Source organism: Mirounga leonina, unplaced genomic scaffold (assembly GCF_011800145.1).
Source record: "Mirounga leonina isolate KUSES-001 unplaced genomic scaffold, KU_Mleo_1.0 Mir_53, whole genome shotgun sequence".
Classification (NCBI taxonomy): Eukaryota; Metazoa; Chordata; class Mammalia; order Carnivora; family Phocidae; genus Mirounga; species Mirounga leonina.
Window position 1 is genome coordinate 31,101,266 of NW_023270807.1, and position 18,703 is coordinate 31,119,968.

An 18,703-nucleotide genomic window follows, 5' to 3' on the forward strand; every position below is an offset into this window, starting at 1 on the left:
GTGACATAGCGTTAGGCAACAGCCGCCCTGATGATTCGTTGGAAGGAGGATCATCTGCTTCCAGACTGCAGCTGACTATCGGTAACAAATCATGGAAAGTGAAGTCACAGATACGGGGGACCTACTGTGCATCTTTGTCTGCCTTCCTCTCTGCCCCCCACATAAAAGAAAAGCATTTTTACGTTACTATACAGAGTAGTTTAGCTCTTTGTGGTCTCAACCTTTCTATTCAGAACAGAATCTGGACACGACTTGGGCGAATAACCAGAAGGCCCAAAAAGAGGAATGGTTTTCATCCAAATCTGAATTCTGAACCATTTATGCTGAATGGCAGTTTCCCGCCACCTTCACTGCTGGACATTTAGAATATGACTACATGTGTCACATGTTAGAGCTTATAGTTATAGATGAGTTTACAGACAGAGAAAGAGAGGTGACCAGATAGTAGTTATTGGAGTGAGGACGAAATATCAAGTCTTGAGACAGCCAGCCTCCTGGTTTGGTTTGGTTGTTTATTTTTTTTAACCTGTTACTTTAATCCATATGGCTTCACAGTGGCTCTAAATAAGCATGATATAAGCAATGCAACATAAGCAAAAATAAGCAGTTATATAAGCATTGTGGCCCATTGCTCATATCTAAATAACATCATCTCTTCTCTTAAAAATCAACTAGGATTTTTTTAATTAAGACTGAAAGACGAGAATATAAATAAAGCCCTGATCTAACTTATAGCAGTTAACCAACAGTAAGAGATTTAATCACATTGGCTAGATATGGGGCATAATAGAGCAGGCTAGGTTGTGCTAGGTAACAAATTAACCCTGAAATTTCTGTGGCTTAATGCAAGAAAGGTTTTTTTCTTACTCGTGCTGCATGCCCAGCATGTTGGGTCCGGAGGAGTGGGTGCTGATAGCCACTGCACTCAGATACCAGGCTGATTACCACCAGGTAACTAAGCCATCTGGAATACACAACCTTCTCAGTCACCATGCAGGGAAAGTGGGACTGGAGAATCAGGAATGGGCTTCTCCTTGCCTCAGCCTGCAAGGTACACATGTCACTTCTGCTCATGTGTCATTGCCAAAACTAGCCACATGGCCCCAGGAAACAGCAAGGGAGCAGGGAAATATGGGAGAGAAGAGTTGAGCCCTGAAAATCCCTAGCATACAGGACACGAGGTGAAAACCACAGGGGTTCACTTACTAACCACTTATCTCCCCTTAGTGATTTGTTTAAGGGACTCACAGTCCCTAAGGGGACCTTCAAGAGGAGTATTATCTACCATATTGTTCTCACACTTTCTCTTGACTTTCCTGTGCAAAAGAAAAATTTTTTTAAATGAATGGTTTCCACCTTATTGTCAGTTCACTCAATTCAAATCATAAGTAAATCAAATTACAAATCAAATCAGACTGAGCAACCAAAGCCCAGGATTGAAGTCAGGCTGTCTAGGTTTAAATCCTGAATGACCTCTCACTGGCTATATGACCTTGGGGAAATCACTTAACTTCTCTGGGCCTCAGTTTCCTCATCCAGAAATGGGTATACTAATCATACCTACCCCAGTGACACATAAGAATTAACTAGAACAGTGATTAGATCAGTGTTTGATATATTATAAGGATTTAATGAATATCAGCTATTATTGTTATATCTGCATAACTTGAAATTCTCTAATTTAATAGACTTTTACTGGGTACCAACAGAGTACACCAGAAATGCTGTGATAGTCAAGACCAATTATATCCTTACATTTACAGAGTTTATAGGCAAGATAAACAAGGAGACATAAAGTGGGTGAGTGCTATTTTAGGGGAAATAACTCAGAGTTACTCAGAACCTTTCTGAATCTCTTTCCTCATGCTTGAAATGAGACCGTATCTTCCTCACAGCATTGTTGTGAAGAGTAAATGAAATCATGTCCATGTAACTTCAAGAGGAGAAACTAATAAGAGAAAGTGTGTGTGTGTGTGTGTATGTGTGTGAGAGAGAGAGAGAGAGAGAGAGAGAGATCATCTCTGTGAACCATGCAAGAGAAAGCTTTGGCCTTGGCAGCATTCCAATTTGTTCCACTCAGGATTCTCGAAATAGTATTAGCATGATTAACTTATTGTTCACTAGGGAATATGAAAGGGTTTTTAAATTAATTCTCATATGCTTCCTTTAAACTGCGCAAGCAGACTGTGTGACATTCTGAGTCATTTTAGCGGCTGCTTTGTGACAGAGGTCTGAGTTTGGCCTGCAGGATTTATCCATATCCAGTTTTGGAGGGTTTCTCAAAGTGTTCCTAATTGATTCTGTTTTCTAACCATTTTCCTAGGGAGAACCTCTTACTAAAGGTGAAAAGGGAGATAGAGTAAGTAGATGTTTTATCACTATCTTGGGTTTTCTACTTCATTGATTTCTATCTCTCTGATTTCTCAAATGTTTACTTTGGAGTCTAATAGATTTGATAAAATAAGCTCTCTGAGCATTTTACTTTTTCCTCTGTGAATTTTGACTCTTTTATTTTAATAAATGAGAAATTAATAAACCTTGTTAAGTTTCGTCCCATGTGATGACACTTTACCATTCGGCTTGGGTATTATATATTTCTTTAACCATTACTATTTGTGATTGGACATGAATGTTTTGAAAGATGTACACTTAAGATATCTAAAATACAAAATTAAAATGCAAGATACAGTTTTTTCAAAAATTCTGTTAATGATGCAGGTTAAATTTATCAAACAGGATGATTTTATCAAAAGGATCAATAATAAGTCATGGAAATAAGAAAAGCAAACTCATAATAGCCAATATTGTCCTCTTTTGGGTAACCTTAATTTTTTGTTGTTGTTGTTGTTCATTAAGTACATATACCCAATGGTAGAATCACCAGAACATTAACTTAGATTTTACTCTTTCTTTTCCCCCTTCATCTGAGGTTTTAATCCTCTGAGATATAAGATTAGTTGGTGGCAAGTCACAAAAATGTCAGCTAAGTGGAGAATGCAGTGATTGCTAATGAACTATGATGATTATAGAGTCAAAGTGATACTGGGGGGAAAAAACTGTTATAAAGAAGAAAGAAACCCTGAAACCAACACTACACTATACGTTAACTAACTTGAATTTAATTTAAATTAAATAAATAAATAAATGAAGAAAGAAAATGAGTTATTGTTTACATATTAGCAATAAGTATTTTAAATCATGTTTTAGAATGACCTCTCCTTGACTTCATCATGTCATCCGTAATTCCCCCATATTACGTTAATTAGTAGAAATGCAGATGAATTCAAGTATTAGAGACGCTCATCCCATCTGAGTTTAAGCATTACATAAATGGTAATTTTTTTTTTACAGGGAGAACCTGGGCTAATGGGATCACAGGGAATAAAGGTAATCTCCTGACCTTCTTATTGCATCTCCAATCCAATGAGATTGTGAAGATTAAAGTAACCATTTCACTTACCTTCCCACCCATGTGTTCAGGGTGAACCTGGAGATCCTGGTCCCCCCGGTTTAATAGGAAGCCCAGGACTAAAGGTATATAAGAAATAACTGAGATAAAAGAAGAAATAATTTTGGAGTTATAGCCATTTCCGTGTAAAACAAATGGCTCTGATGTGCCACTCGTTTTCTTCACAAAAGTTCTCAGAGACTTTATCATGTTTCCATAGTGATTTCCCCCCATTGGCTGCATTTATTACACTCATAGTAATTGTGCCTTTTGGTTCACAGTCGGGTTTTTAAACTCTTCTTCAGAGCATATTCACAATAACATCCCTAAAAGGTTTAGAGTAAACAATGTGAGCAAAACCTATTACCCTGAGCTATATACTTAAAGTGAATGGGATTCAAGATTCAATCTCTTAGCCAAATTTATGCAGTTGCTTGAGTTCGCCATGTGGGATTCCACAGGAATGTCCCAAGAAAGACCAGCCATGGGGAGGTGTGGGAAAGACTAATGTGATGCGCTCCCACCCATGGGTAAGGCAGGTTATCCTGGCCTCCCTTGCTGGTGGGAAAAGACCCATTTAAATGAGAACATCTCCAAACTATCTTTGTAAGCCCAAAGCACATTTCAGAATTATTCAGAGAAGGTAGGATGATAGAAAGCCTGTCTTTCTCTGTAAAAATCATACCATGTTTTACATATATTCAGCTACAATCTTTTTTTTAATAGAGTTGAAGGACATTTCACCCTCTCTTTTAGGGTCAACAAGGACCTGCAGGCTCTATGGGACCTAGAGGACCACCAGGAGATATTGTATGTATAGCAAGTACAAGTGTCTTCGATATGTGGAAATTAAATTAGTGTCTTAAAGAATGTCCACATCTTTTCATGTGACTGAGTTATACTACATTTTCCCAAGACATAGGTCATCTCTACTACCAAAACTGATCACCCCTGATGTCAGGGGTTATTAGGAAGGCTAGTAATTTCCTATATTCATATGAGGTCCTTTGGAATATCATTAGCCTAATAAATCAGTCTTTGGAAGTCAAGTTAACTAAGTTATCACTTTGGACGTGCTTGTCAGTGGTGTTCCACCAGGAAGAGAGACTGGAAACATCAAAAGAAATAAGGAAAACTAAGATAGGATGCAAGCATTTTCATTATGCATGGCTTTGGTTTAATTCTCCATCCAAAAAAGACACTTCTTAAGTTTCTATTGTTGTTTTCTTGCAAGAGTCTCAAAAAAAAAAAAAAAAGCAAGTCTTTTGGCTGAAAATATTTCTCTAATGCCATTGGAGAAGAGTCCTCAGGTTGCATAACCTAATTCTAGTGGTCCCATTATTCTTTCTGTCTCGGTCTGTCTCTCTCTTTCGCTCTCTCTCTCATGTCCTTTAAATGCACTTTTCTATCCATTCCCCCAGCTAAGTCTTTTGTTCCTTCAACAACTGCCCTAGCCTGGCCTTCCACAATTTGGAAGTTAAGACTCACCATCATCCTCACTTGAGCAAAATAAGAGAAATGTCTGGCCATAACTTCTTGGAAACTGATCCCTATCTGGCCACAATTCCAGCACTTTCTATGCAACTATTAGAATCTCTCCTTTTCTCATCATCTTGAGAACAGCCCCATGACCTCCTGCTGTATCCTCCAAGCTTCCTGACTGAGCCTCCACAGGTCTCTTTTTCAGAGCACTTGTTCTGCTTCGTACTTTGAACACTCAGGTTGTGAGCAAAGCTTTTTTTGCTCCCCCCAAAGCCATCTAATGAGCCAGGTGAGTGTACCTAGTGGAGAGATCTTATGGAAAGGGAGAAAATTCTGGTGGCACAGGTGGAGACATAAGTTACCCAAGAAGTGAGATTAAATGATAGTGGCTGGAGCTGAGAAAGAGAATAAAATCAAAAGGGAAAGAGCAACTGTTGCCAAACACAGTAAAAGTATGTTTTCCTATTTAGCCCATCATCCTTCTATATCATGATATGATGCTACCAACCACCATCCTTCCACTTTCCATCCAATAACATGGATGGGGGAGCCTAGGTGGCTCAGATGGTTAAGCGTCTGCCTTCGGCTCAGGTCATGATCCCAGGGTCCTGGGATCGAGTCCCACATCGGGCTCCCTGCTCCTTGGGAGCCTGCTTCTCCCTCTGCCTCTCTCTCTCTCTCTCTGTCTCTCATGAATAAGTAAATAAAATCTTTTAAAAAGATAACATGGATGGGGCATTTGGTTCAATTCTCCCTTATTTGGTTTATTTTCCATTACATTGAGGTCACTTCACTTGAAACAACAAGCCACATATTTTCACTAATGCATTTTCCTCTCTAACAGGCCAAAATCAGCCCATCCCTTCATACTTTGTGTGTTACAATTCTGTTCGCCTGACAAAGACTCACAGGTAGAAATGTTCTTATAATAAGAGATACTCTAATTTTTCTTTCCCATTAATTCTGAATTTTCTAGGGATTGCCAGGAGAACATGGTATCCCGGGAAAACAAGGCATTAAAGGAGAAAAGGTAGAGCTTCCATTTTATCCATTTTGTAAATTAAGTAATTCAGTAGGAGGAAGAGACAGAGGATCATAAGGGCTTTGGGGGAGTGAAGGGATAGGACAAAGCTGCCAGGACTGTGCAGGGGATAGACAGCCACAGAAACGATGGCATGAATTGTGCCCCCTGGAGTTCTGCATTGGGACAGCCCTCATTCTGACACAGAAACACAATGTAACAAAATGAACTGACTTAAAGATGAAGACCTCAGGAATCAGAAACTCTGTTTCAAGCTCAGCAGCCGACTCTGGAGTAGCTCTAGGAAGTCTCCATCTTTTAGGACCTTTTTCCTGTTGTCTACATGGAAATAGTATATTAATGTTGAACCTTCACTTAGAAATAACTTAAAGAAAACATAAAGATCATTGAAAGAACTTCTGAATAGATGCCCTTTTATGCACATATCCATGTACATGCATATGGCATGATACTGCTAAACTTATTGTCACATAACTCACCACAAAATGTAAATGCATTTAAGATAACTGGAACAGTGCTTGGCATAAATCAGGCCCTCTGTACATATTGTTGAACAAGTGAATGAACGAGAAAATGAAGTTTGGTTATGATGACAACTCAAAGCAATGGAAACTGCCTCCACAACTCCCACCACAAACCTGAGCAATGATGTAAGAATCTTTCCTTGTCTTCCTCAGGGATCTCCAGGTGGGACTGTAGGCCCTCCTGGGCTTCCTGGTCCAAAAGGTGAGGCTGGTCCTCCAGGGAAAAGCCTGCCAGGGGAACCGGTAAGTACCAGCCCTTTTCCTAATATCTCCCTTGAAAGTTCATTAATTACCACTTGTGTGTTCCCAGTTTCAGATCACAAGTATAGGAATCAATTGAGATCTGCAGAAAAAGAAATATTCATCTCGTTCTTTAGGTCAGAGCTCTAACCTCTTTGGAAATTTGATGCAGGTGAAGGGCTCTTTTCTGAAAATAAAATGCACATACCTATTTTACATACAGTTTTGTATGTAAATAGGCCCCCCTATGAATCTTCTGCATGAATTCTTTAGGGATCCAAGGAGCTAGTAAGATACACTAGTTTAAATCGTAAGCCTTCCTAGGACGCTATGTTAAAACAGAAGAACTGTCTGAAATTTTCCTTCCAGGGGCTCTGCAGGGATGGCCATTCATGGTCATTTGCAGAAAATGTCCTTGTGGCTGGGCAATTTCCAGGACATAGAAAAATTGAATAGCTGGAAAATCTAAATAACCAATATGCCTATTTCACATACTTTTTTTTTTCTCATCCTCTTTGACTTTTTATATTAAGTGTTGATAATAAATAGTTCTCAGTATCAGATGCCTCATTTTAAAGACAAAAACATCTTTTTTATTATTAAGTTTTTTATTTTAATTCCAGTACAGTGTTATATTAATTTCAAGTGTATAATATAGTGATTCAACAATTCCATATATCACTCAGTGCTCATCAAGATAAGTGTACTCTTAATCCCCTTCACCTATTTCATCCATCCCGCACCCACCTCCCCTAAAAATGAAAACACCTTGTATTTTAAAGTAACTATACAAAATCTATAACCTAGCAAAATATGTATTCCCTGTTTCTTATTTTTTTTTTACAGAAAAGGGTTTATTCAAGAAGGATGAAGCACCATGAACCATTTTTGAGCTATAATTTCTAAGATGCTTTTAACCTTTTTAGAAAAAGAAATGTATTTACCTCGATTTTTTTCTTTTAGGGATTAGATGGAAATCCTGGAGCACCTGGTCCTCGTGGGCCAAAGGTATGAAAATATCATAGATAATTTCTAAAGAATTAATAAGAAAATACAGCCTGGAATTTCATGAGCCTCACACTAACGGAAGCCTCTGGTTGCACAGGGCGAGCGAGGACTGCCAGGCATCCACGGTTCCCCAGGTGACAGAGGCCCACCGGGGGTGGGAGTTCCTGGCCGAACAGTAAGTGAAATTCCATCAAGCTTTTGAACCTGGTCAGTTCCAATAATCAAATAAAATCCAGTGACAAACTTGAATCAGGAGAAAGGAATGAAATGGTCAGAGGAGGAAATATAAATAAACACTAGTCAGAGGGAGAGAATTGATGAGCATTGAGGTTACATAGCTGAGCACAGGGATGGTGCTGTTTACTGACTTACAGATGCTGGTCTCCTGTACACTGATTTGGGATTAGAAGCAGTTATTTAACCCTTTGTTCCTCCATTCTACATATTAAAAAGTACAAATGCATGTTTGTAAGATGATACAAGTGCCTAAGATTAGGATTTATATATTACTGTTTGTTTTTAGTGAGAATAAAATTAAAAGTTAATATTTAAAGTGAATGGAGCATGTATAAATGAGATGATGTCAAAAATCTCTTAATTAATATATTCAGGAAGAGAGAATAGAAGTCGTTTATAATAGGGAAGACAGAGAATGGGCAGTTTTTTAATGTGTTTTAGCTACAAGGACAGTGCCTGATGATAATGACCTCTGTACGCATACTTGTTGACTAAGTAGTAATAAGAACTCTTTATTTACTATGAAAAAAATCTAAAAGATTCTGGAACAAGAAAAGTGGAAATAAACCCTAATTCTAATGGCATTAATTTGGGAAATTGGCCTTGTAATGAAATTATCATGAGAGCTAAAAGAAGGCATAGTGAATGGTTACGTTGTGTGTGATTGATTCTCCGGGGCAAGAATATAAAAGACCACTGGTGATGGGAGATTAAACACAGTAACAAAACAGATCGGGAAATTATTAAAGGACTGAAGGAGGCTGAAGCAAAAAATTAAAAAAATATATTAATAACTAAGGACACAGTATAAATAGAAAGGGTACAAAAAGTAGCTTTGACAGTAACAGTGATATGAATATTTATTTTTAAAAACAAGAAAGGAAATGTGGGTGAGCAGCTACTGAAGTCAGCTGCTGAGAACCCCGCTATTTACTTACCTAGGTTGTCAACTCCTCCTTCCATGATCTGTGCTTATGTAGTAGGGAGGGAGCTCTCGTCATTAGGTTCACTGATCACTGCCCAGCCTCATGTGGCTTCCCCCAAATTCCAATTTACTAACGTAGAAAAGTATGGCGATGGATGCTTTACTGCCTACTCCTGTCCCTGAACACTGGTTCTGGCGATTTCTTCAAACGGAGAAATGACTTGAAGTAGAAAGCAGAAAAGAAAGCGAGTCCTGAGCCAGTCAGCCTATCAGCAGCCAGTTTCTGAACAGATAGAATGTGGGTGCACCGTGTGGTCGTGAAGGTACAGGGACAGATGATGGTACCAAGAGAGATCGCCTAGGGCATCTGAGCAAAATCCTTCCGACGGCTCCCGCAAAAGGCATCTGCTTAAGTATTTACCTGCCATCCAGAAGTCTTAGCCAACTTCACAGGGAGTTTTCAGGGGGTGCAAGGTGGCAAGCCCTGTTGTTCCACTAAGTAAACTACAATACATAGCTCTTTATCCCCGTGGATAATTTATGGACATTCCTGGAAGAATTCTGATAATTGGATCTCATTCTGCTCAGGGCTCCCAAGGACCCGCTGGAGAGCCGGGTATTCAGGTAAGCTACGTAACCAAGTTATTTGGCACAACAAATCCAGCTTGCTTACTTGGAGGAAATTACTGAAAAACTGTCCTCATAAATACCTATTCCCCCTGCTTTCCAGGGTCCTCGAGGTCTCCCTGGATTGCCAGGGACTCCAGGGACCCCAGGGAATGATGTAAGGACCATCTTTACCTCCTCTTCCCCACCAGCCTATTTGAATCTACTCCTGTGCTACCATGCAAAGCTTTGAACACGATGATTCTGTTTTCAGGGAGCTCCAGGGAGGGATGGAAAGCCAGGTCTGCCAGGCCCCCCAGGTGACCCGGTAAGTCAACAGACTATGCCCACCTGACGTAGGTATCTTTAATGCACCCAGCAGCCGAACAGCCTACCAAGCAACCTTTACTGTCCAAACTAATTAGAATGCTCAGTGACTGCTTGGTGATTTGGGGAAAAAAATTCAAGCTGCATTGGCATTTTGTGTGTGTGTGTGATGAATACTTATTTCCTAAGGGTCTAATTCAGCTATACAATTTTGCCCCAGGCTGAGCCTTGGCACATAATGTCTCAACCCCATAGAAAATTGAGTTAAAATATATAGCCACAACTTTTGTTCTTTCTAATGCTACCGACTAAATGAATTTTATTTTTCTAAATGAAAGTTTGCAGGTAAGTTACCTACAATATGGTACATAGCCATTGATTCTGTGGCTTTAAGACGCTGAGATGATTAAATTATAAAAACCGGCTTGAGTAGGCGCTTAAAAAATGGGTTTAGGCGCTAAATGTGTGTTCCAAAGTTTTATTTCAGGATGAACCTGGCTTTGAGCGACAGAGAAATCCCTTTAAATAGCCTCAGAATCGGCAGTTACAATTTGAGCGGCCATATGGTACATGACATTGTATTAAGAGTTTTGTATGATAAAATCCAAATCTGGCCTCTCGGTTCTAAGTCTCACAAATCCTTCTCCCTCCCACACTGGTTGGGCCTTATGTGCCTTTTATAAGCTACGTGCAGAGGCATATTTTGGCCTTACTTTAACTCCACTGCCGAGTGAATCATGTGTGTGTATCATCTAGGATTCTTATAAAGTGTTACTTGGGTTTGCAGCGTCTCTCCAAAAGGACAATTTAAGACACGAGGCCCAAACGCTGCCTGAGTTCCTTCAGTGTCTCTCTTGCAAATCACGGAAGCCACCTGTTGGCTCTTTTGAACTCCAGTGAGAAAGAACTTTCAGACAAACTTGTTCTAGACTTTTCTTATTTCTCAACAGCCTGATAATTTGTTTGGCAGAGTGGTGACTTCCTTTTAATAAATGATTTACCTTTATGTATTATTTAAAGCCAAGAATATACGAAGGTTGGCATAAAAGTTGCCATGTCATGAAAATATAAAATAGAGATGCAGGACTCCAAACCACAATATGGGTGTCTTTACATGTTCATCGCAGAGGAATAGTGAATACTTCTCAAAGTTATGAATCCTGTCAGTGTCATATGCCTATTTTGTGATCTGAAATATAAAGCCAGCCATTCTGACAGTGAGGCTCTTAGAAGCCCCATGACAAATCTTAATTGGCATGACGCTTTGAGGAAAAACATGTACAATATATCGTATGTTTGTATTGTATTATGTGCATGTATGTGCATAAATACATGTATTCAGGTTTTTTCTCCTTCAATGCAGATTGCACTTCCTCTCTTGGGAGACATCGGTGTCTTGCTTAAGGTACTCTGTTGCTATGTAAGAAATTTACATGTTAATTTTTAGGAAAAAGGAGAAAGGAAGTCTTTATCAGAAATTGAATTAATTGCTTAGCCTGGGCTAAAATTCAATTTTTTAAAAGGCAGAACATCTTTAAGATAGAAAAAGGAACACATATTTTTATGTATCTTGGGCCACTTGTACTAATCCCTCCACTCTCCTCTTCTTTACCTCCCTGTCAGTTTGGGTGTGAGGGGTGGTGGGTGAAAGTGGTAGTTCTGAGATGAGCTACATGGGAAGGAGCAGTGCCATCAACACCCTTGAGTAGACCATTCTCTTCTCTGGAGGGATGGCTTTCACCTCATGGGTGTTTGGCCGCCCTGGCTCACTACTATGAAACCTAATCCTTCTTACTTGGACCTACCCTCACCAGTCCCAGGATGAAAACCGGTGCTGCTCAATAAACAGCTAGCTTGCAGGGCTGAACTTTGATGTCATGGGATTTTACAGAGTAAGTTATAGAATTCCAAAGCCAACAATTGCCCTAACACCTGTTACTCTGTTAAATAAAAGCTATCTCTACCTATTATTCATCTCATAAGGAATAAATCTTGCTACCATTTTTGCCTCTAATACTACCCTGTGTTTTATTTGTCATACAGATGGGGAGAATGATAATGGATACCTGTAAGGTTATGTATTTGTAATATTTTTTCATGGCACGCTAAGATCGCGTGAACCCAGATGAAAATCGCTCCCTTCACATTATACTCAAACCTTCTGTGTCCTATCTATCTATATATGAATGGACAGTGTATATGAGCATACAGGTGCACACGCACGCACACACAAACTTAGGCTATATGTGTATACATGCGATTTATTTTATATTCCTAGCATTTAGCCCAGTGGTTTGTACAATGACTTACATAATAGTAGGCAGGCAGGAATATTTGTTGATTTAAATTCAAAGACTCAAGAATTCTGGTATAAGTATTTGCTAGATGATTAAAAATTTGAGAATATTGGGTGCCTGGGTGGCTCAGTTGGTTAAGCGACTGCCTTCGGCTCAGGTCATGATCCCGGAGTCACGGGATCGAGTCCCACGTCAGGCTCCCTGCTCGGCAGGGAGTCTGCTTCTCCCTCTGACCCTCCTCCCTCTCATGTTCTCTGTCTCTCATTCTCTCTCTCGCAAATAAATAAAATCTTAAAAAAAAATTTGAGAATATATATAAATATCAATATAAATATGAGTATCAATATAAAAATAAATTACAGGAGGTTTTTAAGACCTTCAGACCTTCAAAAGTCAACATTTTCTTATAAGTCAAAAAAGAGTGTTTATGGGGATTTTAGGAAGACCTTATATTCGTTGAGTTACAGTTACATGGCAGGCAGTACACTGCTTTACTTACAGCATCTCACTTAATCTTCACAGAAATTCTGTAAATGTAGACTGTGGGAGTATCCCCATTTTATACATTAGAAACTGACGTTCTGAGCAGCTAAGTAACTTCCTCAGAGTCACACAGCTAGAAAGCACAACATTAACCCAGGAACACAGGTCCTCACGCGTCGTCTTCGGTTCTTCACAAGGGCAGTTAATGCTGGAAATCATAGGCCTCTTAAGAGTTAAACCTAATCATTCCAGAAGAGTTAGGATCAAAACTTGCACCCTTCGGCAGAAATGAATATCCTGATAGAATATAGGGCGGCTCACAGAATAGACAAAAAGACTGAATAGGCTCTGACGAGAACCAGGACTCCAAAGGCCTCAGATGTGGACATAATTGATGGGTTCACCAGGACAGCATCCCCTTAATGAGTGTGCTCTGCCACGGTCCAGCCCTGACATTACCTCACTGAGGTTCTGAGTCCCACGAGCTGATGGGTGAGAGGCAGGACACCTCAACTGAGAGTCCCATCAAACTGCATTCCAGAGAAGGGGAAAGTATGGAGTTCCCCAAAGTGGAGTCCAAATACAGGGACTTAGATTGGAGTTTGGATCTGTTAGGTCAATCCAATGTAATTTTAAATTCTGATCGTATTACCCAATGCATTAAGTCTCCCTCTCTTGTCTAGAGTCTTTAGAAAACTTTGTCATCTGCCTTCTGTTTTCAAAAGTATCTTTGATTAAAATGTAGTAAAGAACTGACATAATTCCAGACCCAATGGCCCTTCAAAGACTTCAGGTAGGTTAATCTGTGCATCCGTCCCTCTTTGAATGAGATTGTACATTGGCTAATAATTGATGCATCTTTATTCTCTCTGTAAGAAAAATCTAAAGACTTTTTTCAAGACCCTCAGTGAAATCATTTCCCTTGATTTACCATTCTGGCAACCCTAACCTAAAGAAAATGGGGCCCGTTTAAAATGACTCCCAGAAAATTTTATTGACTCATAATGATTACCATTCTTCTATGTTTTATTAAAACAATCAATTGAATAATCCATCCTAAAATACTGCTGAGTGTTGATATGCCAGGGTTTTGCTCCATATTGATATATGCCACATTTATTTGTCTACAGATACAATAATTCATCTTCTTCATGCCTTTTGAAATACAGAAAACTTCTTGGTTCTCATAAGTCCTCTGGCATCTCTCTCTTTCTTCATAGTTTTTCAGATAGTATAAGTAGTGGATCTACAATTATATATATATTTTTTATTATTATTATTTCCTCTACCAATACATCAGCTCTGTGAAAAGATCCTGATGGCAAAATTGGTTCTGGGAAATGTTGCACAATCTGGCTCCCTTTTATATATACCAGCTCTAGGAATGGACCACCATGAAGAGAGAGCTCTTTAATCCAGCATTTTTTAGAGAAATTGCCTCAGAACCTTTTCAACAGTATATGGAATTAGTCTTCCAAGGAGCGTGTTTTTGGAAATCAGACTTATTCTGATATTCACTGAGCAAAAATATTGAGCTTGAATAGCCATGAGCTTTCTTGGCAACTTCTCATTAATGGCAAGCTTCAGTTCCCTTTTTTACATTTCAAGATTCTTCCCTTTGGTGAAAAGAATGGAAGAAGAGAGGCTGGTATTGTCCTACCTTCTGTCAACTGTTAAAATTAAACCATCTCCTCCACCCAGTGGTCCCTATTCTGTGCCTTTCCTGATCATATTCTTACTCTAACAATTTAAAAATAAGCCTTTTTAGGGCTTTTCACAAGCACTTGTTCTTTAGCAATGTGCTGAGAAGTTTATCTTGTGAGCTCAGACACTTAAATTCAAGCCTTTCCAGATCAGCTAAAGGTTACAGAGAAGGCAATGGCAAGGTAATTCCACTTAGATTTCCTTATCTGCGCTTGGATTTGACACAGAGTCAAGTCCAAGTCACTCAAGTAATTATTTCTCACATGAGTGCTTCCACTGACAATGTTGGTAAATTGTGTGTAGCGTCTGCCAACTAATTTTGTTCTCAAAAGGAGAAATCCTTTCTTCACAGCTTTTTCTTTCTTTCTTTCTCTTTCTTTCTTTCTTTCTTTCTTTCTTTCTTTCTTTCTTTCTTTCTTTCTTTCTTTCTTTCTCTCCTTTTTAATGATTTATACTATCAGTTGTATGAGGTCTGTAATCTTGTTGGTTATTTTGAACTTTATTACTACCTCCCTTTTTAAACATGCTGCTAACAATTCAAACAGTCTGTGTTATTGACTTATGTGTCTTTTCCTTACATATTTGGAATTTCCCACTTACATATCATCGTAGACATGCTTTTTATTTAAAAATTTATTTATTTAAAGATTTTATTTATTTATTTGACAGAGACACAGCAAGAGAGGGAACACAAGCAGGGGGAGTGGGGGAGGGAGAAGCAGGCTTCCCGCCAAGAAGGGAGCCCGATTCGGGGCCCGATCCCAGGACCCTGGGACCATGACCTGAGCTGAAGGCAGATGCCTAATGACTAAGCCACCCAGGCACCCCTTTATTTATTTATTTGAGAGAGAGAGAGAGAAAGAGAGCACATACAGGAGCAGGGGGTAGGGAGAGGGAGATGGAGACAAGCAGACTCCCCACTGAGCTGGGAGCCCTATGTGGGGCTCAATCCCAGGACCCTGAAGTCATGACCTGAGCCAAAATCAGGAGCCAGATGCTCAACAAACTGAGGCATCCAGGTGCCCCGACATGCTTTAAAAAAAAAAAAATAGGTCACCAATATCATAAACAGATACAGCTGTCTAGCTTCATACATAGTTTTTACCTCACAAAAAATAGTCTTTTCAAATCGGATGAATTAAGTCTCTGAAAGTAGTGATATATCAATTGCTGTATCATTGGTCTCTGACAAAGGTTCAAATCTGATCAGACCTCACTTTTATAGATTGCTTCGATGAATCGCTCAGTAACCTTATCTCTTTGCTCATTAGAACTTCTGTGGCAACTGCCATGCCAGTGTCCCCGGGCTGAAAAGCAACAAAGGAGAAGAAGCTGGTGCTGGTGAGCCTGGAAAGTATGATTCTATAGCCCAGAAGGTGAGGAGGCCGGCTGGATGTTGATGGCCCTGTAGCTTCCACCTAGTGCCTTCTCTCACTTCTTTACTGCTCTGTCCTCTAGGGTGATCCAGGCCCACGGGGTCCTCCAGGAATCCCAGGCAGGGAGGGACCAAAGGTAGGGCAGTTTCTCCTCCACTCTCTGTGCTACTTCCAGTTCAGTGTGAAAAAACAAACCAATTTTAAAACACACTACTTTTTAAAAGAAATATGTTGGAAAAGTGTAAAAGCCATTTGCAAATGTCATTTTTTTTGTGCTCTGACTCTGTCCAAATTACGTCCCAAGCATACTAAGAAGAGATGTTTTTGTTGTTCTAAAAGATGACAAAACGATTCAGTATACTAGCTGAATTTCTTGTCTTTTTAGGGAAACAAAGGAGAGAGGGGCTACCCTGGGATACCTGGTGAGAAAGGTGATGAGGTAAGACTTTTCTCTGATAGTATAGTCCTGCTATTGACTCTCTTTGCAGAACTCAGAGGAAGGACTTCAACTTGTCTGTAGCTCATGTTTAATGCTAAATCAAATAAAAACAAAGATTTAGGTAGGTTGTTTCAAATGTCAACACAATTTAAATAATAATACATTTATGTTTATTAGCAGTGGTTCAGTTTTTGCGAGAAGGAAAATAAAGCACAGAGTTGACCCTCAGTTACTATGTTTTTGTTTTTATGTAGCAGATAGCAGTTCCAGCTCTCTCAAGAAAAAAGCAAGGATTTACTGAAAAGAATCCTGAGGTAGCTAGTGGAATTGAAGGAATAGTTGAACAACCAGCCTAAGGACAAGGTACAGCTCCAAAATGCAGCAGAACTTCCCTGGGATGCTGCTGTAACATGATTCAACTTCAGTGACCTTGGTTTGTCTGTGTCTCTGCTCAACTTTCATACTCTTGGGAGAAAAAAAAAAAAAAAAACCTATCATAAGGATCTAATTCAACTAGTGTAGATCAGCTACTCACCCCCAGACTAAGGCTCAAAGTCAAATGTACTTTTGAGACGATGGTATAATTTTCTGACTCTAAGCCATGGTGATGCTCAGGATATCATTCTTTTCCTGCATAATTTACCTTAACTCTTAGAAAAACCAATTAGGATGATGAATTGTTGTTAGTTTAAACAGTTTTGATGCTAATAATTCTTAATGAAAGTAAGTAAGCCATCTGGCATATATTAACCTTGATGTTAGTACTGAAAATCATAACAGTATAAAGTAGATCCATTTTTTGAGTCAGAGTTATATTCCATGTTACAAATTATCACCATGTGTTATTGTTTTTAATATTGATTCTATTCTAGAAAACTGTGAGAATTAGCTTGCCTTTTGTCCAAATTAAAAATTAAAGAACAAAGAAATACAACATTTATTTTCATCCATAAATAAAGCAGTAAAGGCATTTTGTTTTCAAAATAAGAATTATTGAGCTTTTGCTTCTTCATGCTCCACAGGAAATTTCACTAATGTACAAAACCTATATCTGATTTTAATAGTCTAACAGCTTTTAACTGCCTGGATTCTAGGAGTGGGCTTTAGAGGCAATTGAGAAGGTAATAACAAAAAGATCAGGAAATAATTGGAATTCAGGTTTTTTATAAGTGACTCTAAGTTAAATTTATTAGAAGTTAATTTTGACTGAGTCTACAGGATACTTTGCTCTCTTGGTAAACTGAAATGCATTGTTATTATATTACTCCACTGTTTTAGTATGTTCTTTCTTAAGTATAGTAGACCCCCGTTACCTGTGGGGAATATGTTTTACGACCCCCCCAATAATGCTCAAAAACTGCAGAGAGTACCAAAACCTACACATGCTGTTTTTTTTCCTATACATACATATGATAAAGTTTAACTTATAAATTAGTCACAGTAAGAGATTAACAATAATAACTAATAGTAAATCAGAATAAATATAACAACATACTATAATAAAAGTTATGTGAATATGGTCTTTCCCTCCCTCTCTAATATCTTTTTGTACTGTAGTCATCCTTCTTCTTGTGATGATGTGAAATGATAAAATGCCTATATGATGTGGTGAAGTAAGGTGAGTGATGTAGGCATTTTGACATGGTGTTAGGCTGCTACTGACCTTCTGGAAATAAGTCAGAAGGAGGTTCATGTGTTTCCAAACAGCAACTGACCACAGGTAACTGAAACCATGGAAAGGCAAACTACTGTATACCTTTTGGATTCTTTAATGGAGAAGACACAAAATTTTGCACAAGAATCTTATTATATGGGGAATTATTATTATATTAATTATTATATGTAGCAATTTCAGAAGGAGATTCTTTTCATTTGTTTCTTCACATCACATGAATAATATGAATAAGCCTGAAATACCACACTAAATCAGTTGGGCCTTTTGGAAAGGATAGGGTGATGCAGGCTTTTCCTCTCAAACAGATAGGGAATAATGAATATCATCTACTTGGATAGACTCAATGAATAGTATCTATTTGGACTCAGATACTATGTGAAATTATAATTTATTGATTTGTTTAGGTGAATGAAACTTTGACCGAGGACGTGTGCATTTCCAAATGGCCAGTAAACTACCCTATATTAATATGCATATAATATCTAGTCATACAAAATCTCAAATATCTGTTCTACTCTTAGTGGAAAAGATACAGAGGGACACCTCATCTCTTTGAGGACTTCTAATTATTATGTCTTCATTTTAGTCTGTTTGGGAACTTAGAGGAGCTGCCTATTTGTTCATTGCTCCGAGAAAAATGAAATTATCCTCTATATTTTTTGCAGGTGTTTCACAAATCAAAGTAGCAACTTATAAGACACTAATAGAACACGCTCACCTCTCATAGAATGAAGTCTTGCTTGGAATGCAGATTTTCCTACAATATTTCAGGATAATAATTGATAAATAAGCCATGAAAAATATTGTCAACCATAAATTATAGCAATGGAAAAATAAATATTCTTGGTAGCAACTGAGCTAGGACTTGCAAAATCAAAATATCAGTTCAG

At 38.6% G+C, this 18,703-nt stretch overlaps 1 protein-coding gene across 1 annotated transcript in view; it reads left to right on the forward strand.

Annotated features, from left to right (window-relative positions):
- Nucleotides 1-18,703, forward strand: part of COL19A1 (collagen type XIX alpha 1 chain) — a 321,624-nt gene that overhangs the window by 253,221 nt on the left and 49,700 nt on the right. Inside the window, exons 20-34 of the mRNA XM_034990815.1 lie at nucleotides 2,324-2,359; nucleotides 3,352-3,387; nucleotides 3,481-3,534; nucleotides 4,205-4,258; nucleotides 5,907-5,960; nucleotides 6,650-6,739; nucleotides 7,700-7,744; nucleotides 7,842-7,919; nucleotides 9,495-9,530; nucleotides 9,637-9,690; nucleotides 9,787-9,840; nucleotides 11,203-11,244; nucleotides 15,595-15,699; nucleotides 15,782-15,835; nucleotides 16,085-16,138. Coding sequence (XP_034846706.1) covers nucleotides 2,324-2,359; nucleotides 3,352-3,387; nucleotides 3,481-3,534; nucleotides 4,205-4,258; nucleotides 5,907-5,960; nucleotides 6,650-6,739; nucleotides 7,700-7,744; nucleotides 7,842-7,919; nucleotides 9,495-9,530; nucleotides 9,637-9,690; nucleotides 9,787-9,840; nucleotides 11,203-11,244; nucleotides 15,595-15,699; nucleotides 15,782-15,835; nucleotides 16,085-16,138 — 846 coding nt within the window. The remainder of the gene's footprint in view (nucleotides 1-2,323; nucleotides 2,360-3,351; nucleotides 3,388-3,480; nucleotides 3,535-4,204; nucleotides 4,259-5,906; nucleotides 5,961-6,649; nucleotides 6,740-7,699; nucleotides 7,745-7,841; nucleotides 7,920-9,494; nucleotides 9,531-9,636; nucleotides 9,691-9,786; nucleotides 9,841-11,202; nucleotides 11,245-15,594; nucleotides 15,700-15,781; nucleotides 15,836-16,084; nucleotides 16,139-18,703) is intronic.